General features: G+C 34.0%; 1 protein-coding gene across 1 annotated transcript; it reads left to right on the forward strand.

The window, feature by feature from the left end:
- Window positions 1-3,481: 3,481 nt before the first annotated feature.
- On the forward strand, window positions 3,482-4,972 carry LOC107860854 (probable xyloglucan galactosyltransferase GT17). The gene has a single exon (XM_016706332.2). It carries the CDS (start codon window positions 3,537-3,539, stop codon window positions 4,929-4,931), a length of 1,395 nt encoding a protein of 464 aa, XP_016561818.2. The 5' UTR covers window positions 3,482-3,536; the 3' UTR covers window positions 4,932-4,972.
- The last annotated feature ends 6,370 nt before the right edge of the window (window positions 4,973-11,342 follow it).

The raw sequence follows: 11,342 nt of genomic DNA on the forward strand, positions 1-11,342 counted from the left end.
AAATAAAAATATTTAGAGAAGTTAAGAAATATCCACGCACAAATAAAAATTATAATGGATCTATTTTACCACACAAGTTATCCGCACCCCCTACAATTTGGTATATCTTGAGAGAAACTTGAATTGGAGCCTTGAAAGCTTGAATTTTGGAGAAAAAAGTCCTATGTGTTGTTGTTGAGAGTTTGGGAGGAGAGAGAACGTGTATTTAGGTTATAGGGTGAGGGAAACATTTTAGTATATGTAATAGGATCATTTAAGACGTAAATGACCCGTTTGCCCTAAAAATATTAAAGAAAAAAAAATGAGATTTTAGTGTCTCTGAGACTATGGGTGTGGCACTTTTTTATCGTAGAGCATAGAGGACGTGGCACGCTCTTATTGTGGAGCACATAGGGCGTCTCATGCTCTTATCATGGGCCCTCACTGGTTTAATCATAAAAATGCTCATAACGTTTAACTTAGGTATCAAATTAAGAAAAAATTAGATGTGTTGGAAAGAGGACTCAAATACCTTTCACTTGGTGGGTCTTGAGCTCCAAAACTCAATATATTCTAGTAGCAATATGCATTTAAAGTTGATCCTTATAGGATCGAATACCAAAACTCAATCGATAACAAAAGTTCTCAACTCAACTTTGCTCTAAGTGTTTCCTATGAACATTCTTCACATAAAAAGCACTTACACACTAGTTGAATGGTATGAAAATTATCTATGATTAAAGTAATCATTTTTGGACCTATAAACATATAACGAATCGTTAGAAGTTTTGCTAGAATTTTTTAGGGTATTACAACGATATGAAGTTTGTGTTTGATGAAGAATGTCTAAAATCATTCTAGTGTTTGAAGGAGAAGTTGATTTCAGCTCCCATTATTGTGTCTCTTGTACTTGAATGGAAAACTACCTCTACTAAAACCTGTAATTGAAGCCACTTCTTGAGCTAGGGTTTCAACAACCTCTCGATGCATGTGGAAAAAGCGTCATTAAAATTTATCAGTTGGTCAGAGATCTTCTCATAACCCTGTAAACTTGACTTGATCATCTCTAGAGAACAAGAATTGACATATGTGAATATGATGATATCATCTGCATAGTCTAGATGATTGATCTTGTCACTCAATTTAAGCATGCCAAAACCTTTGTATTTGTCATCTTCCATTAGAGCATTAAGAGCTCTAGATAAAATGTCTAAATTTAGATAAATAGTTTTTTATTATTTATGAGCAAATAGTATTAATTAATTATTTTAGAAGTAGTATTTAACACCGAGGATAAGAATTCAAAGAACCTAAGTCCAAGATACATTGCCTGTGTAGGATTTAGTTGCTCTTGTAAGGTCGATTCATTGGCCTACAAGTCCTAGAAGTAGATCCACATCAGACAAGTTCTACACCCATGGAAAGGTATAACTTATTTTCCCAATTGGATTTGTAAGTTAGACTCTATGATGATCACGTAATCTAATATTGGTTAAGAGAAACTCTCCAGTATCATCTTTCAATTGTATTGTTAGTCATGATTTCACAAACTTATAGTTTGAACTTACTCATTTCCAGATACTCGTATTATTATCATATTTTAGTTAATTTTTATGATATTGTATGATTGCATGATTTACATTTATAGCATAATCCTGCATACTTAAAACCATTCATGTACAGACCACATACCTCTCCTTTACTGCATTGTTTCTTAATATAGATTCTGGTGCTAATCTTCACGCTCATAGTTAGTTTGGATCCCAGGTTTCAGAAGTAGATTTGGTCAGTCGTTGTAATCCAGGGAAAGGTTGAAATTTTAGTTCTTTACATAGATATTTGTTAGTTTTAGTTGTTTTGAGTTAGTTGGGGTCCTGTTCCAACAACTACTCATTTTAGTTAAGGCTTTTAGACCAATCTAGATAGTTCAGTTTCTATGTCAATTGTCAATTATTACTCCTTTGTAAAGTTTATAAAATTGTCCCTTTAAAAGTCAATTTAATATTTACTTTTTATTTTGTTTTCTTACTATGTAGGACCTAGTAAGAATAAGAGGGGATGATTCCATTAAATAGTTTTTAAATAAGGAAATGATGACATTTCTTTTTAGACGGACGAAAAAAAATAGTATGTCACATAAATTGAGACGGAGAAAGTATTTCATAACTGTAATTTATTTTCATTTTTTGTTCATCTTATTGTGCCTAAGCTTCCGCCCAATTGATTTATATCTAGTACTATGCTAGTATCAAGGATTCACTTTGGATCACTCATAATTCTAAGTATGATATCGTATTCAGGTTGTAGACTTGAGTCGTAATGATAAATCTGATCTGAAGGATAGGCTAGCCCAGCTAGATTCTATAAAGACAAAAGACTAGTTTACCCACATTGGCATTTATGAGACAAATAAAGACGTTGAAATAAGGATTGTCTAGCCCATTAGAAGAGTAAGGGGTTGTTTGGTATACGGGATAAGAAAAATAATTTCAAAATAAAATTTGGAATTAATTATACTTCATATTTATTGTGAGGTATTACTTAGTTCGGGTACTATTTTATACCACCATTTTGAACTAAAAGGATGAAATTACTATCAGATGTAGAGGATGGTATAAAATTATCCCATAAAATATTTCAACTCATGAAATATTCTTATTTATTTCATCCGTTATACCAACCAAGAGTTACGGGGATAGGACTAGTAAAGTCAAGCCTTACCTAAGTCTTGCAAGTGTTGTTTATTTTATTTTAAGGGAGTTGTGTTAGATATAAGGGTAGATTTGAGCTAAAATGTTCTTGTAGGGGACACTTTTGGAACGAATGGTTTAAGTCGAGGGCACTTTTGGGACAACACGTTAAGTGAGGGCAATATTGTACCAATTTCATAGTTTAGAGGCATTTTAAAACTCTTCTCTATAATTTCTATACAGTACTTTCTCTATTTTAAATTATTTAACACACTTGAAATTTTGAGATTTAAATTTCTACTTTTACCATCATTTGGGATATAGAAACCTTAAGTTTTTTGAAATAAAATCGTATATTTGAAAACTACGTAAAAAATACTATAAATCACAATAATTAACAACTTTAAATATTTAAAGGTCATTAATAAATTGATTTATTATCTAAATTTCAATTGTATCACATAAATTAGGACATAGGAAGTATGTGTGCGATTTTCAAATAGGAAAATATTTTGCAAGTGTGCTAATGGAAATAATGGCACTTCAATGAACCTAATAAGACCCATTAAGTTTGTTATTAATATAATGCTAGGTTCCCAAATTAAATAAGTAATATTTCTGCTAATCTTATCTTACCAATCATTTTAAACGTGCATGTTTGGGATATAGAAGTAAGGGGGGATGTGGCTCGATACACTCAACGAATTCATTGTATTGAAAGAATACAAGGATTTGAAAATATAGTATATGATTCCTAAATATAAACACTAGTGTGGCTATATATTTCATTTTGCTCACTTGTCCAGCTTGTACTCTATTTCTTTGTCATTCACCTCTTCATTCATTCAGTCTAGCCTTTTCTCCATCATGTGGAGAAAAAATCATCTCAAAGCTATTAGAAAAGAGAGAGATGAATATGGATTGGGAAAGAAACAAGTTACCTCTCTGATAGATATTCAACTCCATTTGAAAGTCCTCGTACTTTTCTCAACTTCTTTCATGATTTGGTTTCTTTTCCTCCTAGGATTTTCACCCAAAAGAATATCAAATCCCATTCGAGGATTCCTCTCAACTCCTCCAGCAGAATGCAAGGACAACTTCTCTGTGTACATACACAACCTGCCTTCCAAGTACAATTTTGATCTGTTGAGAGATTGTAGCAGTTTGAATATCTATACAGATATGTGCCCTCATGTTACAAATAATGGTCTCGGAAATCCACTCCTAGAAATGGGCTCTAGCTGGTTTACCACTCATCAACTCATCGCTGAATTAATCTTTCATGCTCGAATCCAGAACCATCCGTGTCGTACAGATGATGCAAATAATTCAACTCTATTTTATATTCCTTTTTATGGGGGCCTCCATGCCTCGAGCAAGTTCCGTGAGCCAAATTACACTGTTCGTGATGCATTGGCTGTGGAATTGGTGGAGTATATACAAGAGAAGAAGTGGTGGAAGCGGAATAGTGGTAGAGATCATTTCATGGTTTTTGGAAGAACTGCTTGGGATTTCATGAGGACTGATGAAGTTCCTGATTTTGGTGCCAACAAGTTGTTGAACATGTCCCCTGTGCAGAACATGTCAGTACTTTTGGTGGAAAGACATCCATGGGAAGGGCACAATCAATATGGAATTCCTTATCCCTCCTATTTCCATCCATCAACCTCGGCTGAGATGGTTGAATGGCAAAATAATATGAGTTATATGGATAGGAGTCATTTGTTTTCATTTGTTGGGGCTCCTCGGACAGGAAAGAAAAAAGTTGTAACGAGAGACAGAGTCATAAAACAGTGTGAGGAGTCAAGTAACTGTATGATCTTGAAATGTGGCCACGGACCGAGTAAGTGTCATAAACCGAGAGAAGTTGTTAAAGTGATGATGAGATCCAATTTTTGCTTGCAAGTTTTAGGTGACTCATACACTCGACGTTCTACCTTTGATTCCATGCTCGCTGGATGCATCCCAGTGTTCTTCTCAAAACACACGGCCTATTCACAATACCAATGGTTTTTACCTTCTGATCCTACTACATATTCCGTTTACATTGATTTAGAACGAAACCATAGCATAAAAATTGAGGAGGAGCTTCTCAAAATTCCAATGGACGAGGTAGAAAGAAAGAGGAGGACTGTCATAGAATTTATCCCAACATTAACATATGCACACCCTAATTCTACTTCATATGGATTTAAGGATGTTGTCGATGTTGCCCTTAAAGCATTGTCCAATCACGTTAGCGCATTGTTAAAACCTAGCTAGCTCTTGATTAGGATGTATTAAACAATCATATTTAAATTGCATTCGTACCACATATTTAGTTTATTATAATAAATTTATCTGCTTCCTTCAAGAAAGAATAACCAAGCAAATTCTTCAAATAAATTTAAAATAGAAAATGCTCCATCATTTGATTAAGGAATATGAGGAGGTTCCCCGCCATCAATTATGGAATTGAAAAAAGACATCAAATCCATTTAAACATGTCTTAAAAAGTCGACTATACAATTACACTATTATCGCAAATTAATACACAGATGTACTATGTAAAGTAAATTTATTTCAATCCAAACACATGTACAACCAGTCACTTGATGAGAAATATTTTCATGCTCATGCCACATCATTGTTATGTCACTGCCACTTCAGATATTGTGTCAATTTTTTCAAATAAAATTCATGTCATCCCAATTTCTCCTCTTGACAAGATATCACCAAAGCCTCCATTAAATCACCACCATTAACGATATCACCATCAAAAGCTTATCTTGATCAAAATGATTTTAAAAAAAAAACACCATAGATTTCCCCACAAGAATCATAGCACAACCAATTGCTGTTTCGGATACACAAAATTTGTATGTTAGTTCACTAAACTTCAACACAAGTTCAATACTTTTCAAGAACACTTATGAAGTTTTTCAACACAAGATAAAAAATGACCTATCAAAGAAGTGTGTTATTTTATTAAGGAAAAAAAAAAGATGAAACAGAATAAGCCAAGTCTTTCGAATTTACGAAGTGTCCTTAAAGAAATAGTTCTCCTCAGGTACCCGAGGTTGCGGAATTTTCCTCTCAAGATAAAATGGCTTCACAACTAAAAAGTAGTGGTACCTCAAACGTTCTGGTTTTCTCTGAACTCACTCGATGGGAGATGATCACACAAAGTATTTTAGAAGCAAAGAAATGTTTTTTCAAGTGCAGAAAAAATTCATACTAAACCTGTGGAAAAATGCAAGTTTATATAAATATGAAGTGCCCCTTCAGAAAGGAGGCAATGGTTCATTCAGAAAGGTGTATCCTTTGGAACAATCATGCCTGTCCATTCGAATTATTGTGTCTTTTTCTGAACAGTCACAACCATTTGAACAGTCATCCCTTTTTCCTTAATAGTGTCATTTTCTCAAAGAGTTATGTCACTTCGAAGAAACTTTCTGCATGCAGAAACATGCACGCGTTAAGGGAGAGGAAAAACTATTGTGTTTTTTTCTTTTGGTTTTCGGATTGGATTTTCCCAAGTTTCAAATAAATTTTATCCAAAAAATTAATCTCGTCGATCATTTGACAAATTCAAATCCAAAGTCGAGCTGAGCGAGCAACGACGACAACAACGAAGGAACCTCTTGGTTCTTACCTCACTATCCATGTGGAGTTTGTGTTTCTTAATATGAACACATAAAAGTTCCTTTCTTCCACCAATGTGGGAGAATTAGTAGACTTTCCTTATTGTGAGTATACTTTCCATTTAGGTATGTTTTCACTTTCCTTCCACTACTTTCCTCTATTTTTCATTCACACTTTTAACTTGAACCCAACAATCCCCCACATGAATGGGGAATAATTATTCTTTGTAAAACTTTACGAATAAGTATGTGATCATCAAGCAAATACTAATTACATCTGGATAAGTGGGTTTTCCTTTGAACTTTCTGTAGTGAACATACATCGGATGCACTCGGTCAATCGGTAGATTTGATATCTTTGAACCGTCGAGCTTTAATGTACACCTAGACAACATATGTCACACAACCAATCTTTTACCATTTATGGTTCTCACAGTTTTATTCATTTCATTCATGAACATGTCCCGGTCTCATGAAAGCTTAGAAAATAGGCCTTTACTAACATTCTCCTTGAAGCGGCTTCCACTTCGCCCCTACATAGGTGATTTCTAAACTTTCAATCCCATAGATTAAACTATTTGGTCAAATCTATCAAATTTAGATAAACATTAAAAGACTTTTCACCATAAATATTATCCTTGTTTACTAAACATTGTCTACATCATGAGAATGAGTTGGGTAAATGATAATGTTGAACTTGTCTGACACAACTTGTTTGATATCTTTGAACCTAGCTCTTGGGATCTCCAGTCTGCTAGGTAGAGTTACCACCATGCTGACTTGTCCTAGACCGTAAACCCATTCCCTTATATGTTCTCTCAACTCTCTTTCTAGATAGGCCTTTTGTAAGTGGATCCGACACATTATCCTTTGACTTCACATAGTCAAGAGTGATAATTCCACTAGAGAGAGGTTCTCTAACAGTATTATTTCTCTGTCTTATGTGAAGAGATTTACCATTGTACATCATGCTCCCTTCCCTACCTAGTGCTGCTTGACTATCACAGTGTATACATGCCAATGGTTTGGGCCAATAACGAATATCTTCTAAGAAATTTCAAAGCTATTCTAATTCTTTACCAACTTTATCTAATGTGATAAATTCAGATTCCATTGTAGAGCGAGCAATACATGTCTGTTTGGAGGATTTCCAAGAGACTGCTCCTCCACCTATAGTAAATACATATTCACTCATGGATTTTACTTTGTTCGATTCGGTGATCTAATTTGCATCATTATATCCTTCAAGTACCATTGGATATTTATCATAATACAAAGCATAGTCTTGAGTGTATACCCCAAAAATCTTTTCATTGCCATCCAATAGGTTTAATTAGGATTACTCGTATACCGACTCAACTTACTAATAGAATATGCTATGTCTGGCCATATACAATTCATTATATACATCAAACATCCCAACACTCTTGCGTATTCCAACTATGAGTCACTTTCACCTTTATTCTTTTGAAGTGCAAAACTTACGTCCAATGAAGTCTTGGCAATAGTACATTAGTACATTATAAATACTTGAATTTTTCAAGTACCCTTTTGATGTAATGAGACTATGACAATGCCAATCCTTGTGGAGTTCTATAGATTCTTATTCCTAAGATCACATCCCCAACTCCATGGTCTTTGATATTAAACTTTCTCTCGAGCATTCATTTTGTAGCATTTATGTTAAAAATGTCTCTACTGATGATCAACATATCATCCATATACAAACCAACAATGACTTTTTGATTTGGAGCGTCTTTAATGTAAACACATTTATTAAATTTATTTATCTTAAACTCGTTTGCCAACATGGTTTGGTCAAACTTCACATGCCATTGTTTTGGTGCTTGTTTTAGTTCATAGAGTGACTTAACCAGTTTGTGCACCTTCTTTTATTTACCAAGAACCACAAAACCCTCGGGTTATTCCATGTAAATTTCTTCCTCTAATTCTCCATTTAGGAATATTGTTTTCACATCCATTTGAGGGATTTTAAGGCACAATTAACATCCAAATCCTTATTATAGGCGAATATGTACCAAAGTAATCAAGACCTTTCTTCTGTTTAAAGACTTTTACTACAAGTTTTGCCTTGTATTTGTCAGTAGTACCATCCACTTTCATTTTTCTTTTGATGATCCATTTAGAACCTAAAGGTTTATTTTCTGGAGGAAGATCAACCAACTTCTATTTATAGTTTCTTAAGATTGAATCAATCTTACTATTGACAGCCTCTTCTCAAAAGGATGAGTCTGAAGATGCCATCACTTTTTTAAATGCTTGAGGCTCATTTTCTAAGAGAAATATTACAAAATTTAATCCAAACGAAGTTGATGTTCTTTGACGTGTGCAATGTCTTGGATTCTCATCATTATATACCTTCTCAATTGGTTCATCTCGAGGTTGTTTTGACCTTCCACTAGACTATGCATGTCTAGTTTTATATGGATAAATGTACTCAAAGAATTCAGCATTATCTGATTCAATTACTATATTTTCAGTGATATCCAGATGTTTGGATTTATGAACCAAAAACCGACATGCTTTACTACTTTTAGAATATCCTATGAATATGCAGTCCACTATCTTAGGTCCTATTTTCTCCCTTTTAGGCATAGGAACTTGGACTTTCGTTAGACACCTTGACACTTTGAAATATTTCAAGTTGGGTTTCATTTATTTCCATTTTTCATATGGAATTAATTGTGTCTTACTATGGGGCACTCTATTGAGTATTCGGTTAGCTGTAAGGATAGCTTCCTCCTACAAGTTTTGCAGTAAATCTAAACTTATTAGTAAGACATTCATTATTTCCTTTAAGTTTGGATTTTTCCCTTCTGCAATTTCATTAGATTGAGGTGAATATGGGGCTGTAGTTTGATGGAAAATTTCATTCTCTACATATATTTTCGCAAAGGGAGATTCATATTCTCTACCCTTATCACTTTTTATCATTTTAATCTTTTTCTCTAACTAATTTTCAACTTCTGTTTTATATTACCTAAACACATCTATTACTTCATCCTTACTGTTTAGCAAAAAGGCATAACAATATCTAGTGCAATCGTCAATAAAAGTTATATAATACTTTTTCCCACCACGAGATAGTGTTGACTTCATATCACAAATGTCAGTGTGGATTAAGTCTAAGCGATTGGAATTCATTTCAACGGACTTATATAGATGCTTAGCATACTTTGATTCCACACACGTTTGACATTTTGATTTATTGCACTCAAAGTTTGGAAAAACTTCTAAGTTAATTAGTTTTTGCAATGTTTTATAATTGATATGTCCTAATCGTTCATGCCATAAATCATTAGAATCAATCAAGTAAGAAAAACAAAACTTTTATTGATTTCAAAATTTATTATATTCATCTTAAATAGGCCCTCGGTGAGGTAGCCTTTTCCTACGTACACTTATCCTTTACTAAGTATAATTTTTGTGAAAACAAATACACACTTAAATCTATTTTTATCAAGAAGTGATACAGAAATCAAGTTCTTCCTTAACTCCGGTACATATAGGATATTGTTGAGAGTCAACACATTTGCCTGAAGTCATTTTCAAGCATACTTTTCCTGTCCCTTCAACTTTTGCAGTTGCAGAGTTTTTCATGTAAATCTTCTCTTCGCCTTGAGCCAGAGAGAATGCAGTAAAAAACTCTTTATTTGCACAAACATGGTGGGTGGAACCAGAATCCATCCACCATTCTCGAGGATTTCCCACCAAGTTACATTCAGACAACATGGCACACAGATCATCTATTTCATTCTTAGATTCAACCATATTTGTTTGTTCCTTCTTTTTTCCTTTCTTTGAGGCACGACAATCTGTTGGCTTATGGTCAATCTTGCCATAATTAAAGCTTTTGCCTTTGAATTTCTTCTTAGGTTGATTGCTTTGTTGTCCAACTTTCTTCCGCTTCTTTGAGTTGTTTGGGTCGTCTTCTACAATGTTAGTTCCTTCCATTACAAAATTTTCTTTAGACCTCCTCTCTATGACTTTATTGTCTTCTTCAATGCATAACCTCACAATGAGGTCTTCGACTGTCATCTCCTTTTATTTATTTTTCAAGTAATTCTTGAAGTCCTTCCACAAAGGTGGCAACTTCTCAATAATCATAACAACTTGAAATGTCTCATTCAGAACCAAACCTACAAGAAAGTTTACATGAACATTATGAATATTTTTAGCTTATTTAAATAAGGTATCCATTAAATTCATACCTTCCATGAGGAGATCATGGATGATGACTTGCCACTCCAGTACTTGAGACACGATAGTTTTGCTATCGATCATTTTGTACACTAGGAATCGCGCAACATAGAACTTATTGGTTCCCACATCCTCAGTCTTATATTTCTTTTGCAACTCATTCCACAAATCTTATGCCTTCATTACGCTGTAGACATTGTGTAGGTCATATTGGATGCCACTTAGGATGTAATTCCTACATAGGAAATCATAATATTTCCACGCCTCTGTTACAATGAATCGTTCCTAGTCTGAAGTTCCTTCGGTCACTTCTGGAGCATCTTCTGAAATAAACCTTTGAAGACATAAGGTAGTTAGATAGAAGAATATCTTCTGTTGCCACCCCTTGAAATCAACTCCAAAAAAATTTTCAGGCTTTTCCGCTAGTGCAATAGCGGGTGGCGCATTTATGCGACTGATTGTGGAAACATTAGTTGCTAGCACACTGGTCACACCATCAACATGATCTTCTGTAGTCATTTTCCTGTCACAAAAAGACAATCAACTTTTAGTATAAAATTATACTAATTACAAGTTCGTAGCACATTATAAATACCACTTGTTTCTAGTTTAACGATGAAGTTTTTATATCTTCCAATCGTTAATCTAATGACCTTTAACTTGTGATGAAGGTTTTATTTCTTCAAATCACTTGTTAAGTTCAAACGGAGTAGAAAGCTTAAAGCTTTAATCTCCAGAAACCAAACTATAAAGATTATGAATATTATTTCCTTAATCTTGTTGTTTTGGGTACACAAAATCCGTATGTTAGTTCACTAAAATTCAACAC

The sequence above is a fragment of the Capsicum annuum genome, chromosome 2 (genome assembly GCF_002878395.1).
Source record: "Capsicum annuum cultivar UCD-10X-F1 chromosome 2, UCD10Xv1.1, whole genome shotgun sequence".
NCBI classification, from domain to species: Eukaryota; Viridiplantae; Streptophyta; class Magnoliopsida; order Solanales; family Solanaceae; genus Capsicum; species Capsicum annuum.

What these genes read in the sequence shown, in the direction of transcription:
- LOC107860854 (XM_016706332.2), top strand. Translation starts at nt 3,537, where the DNA reads ATGTGGAGAAAAAATCATCTCAAAGCTATTAGAAAAGAGAGAGATGAA.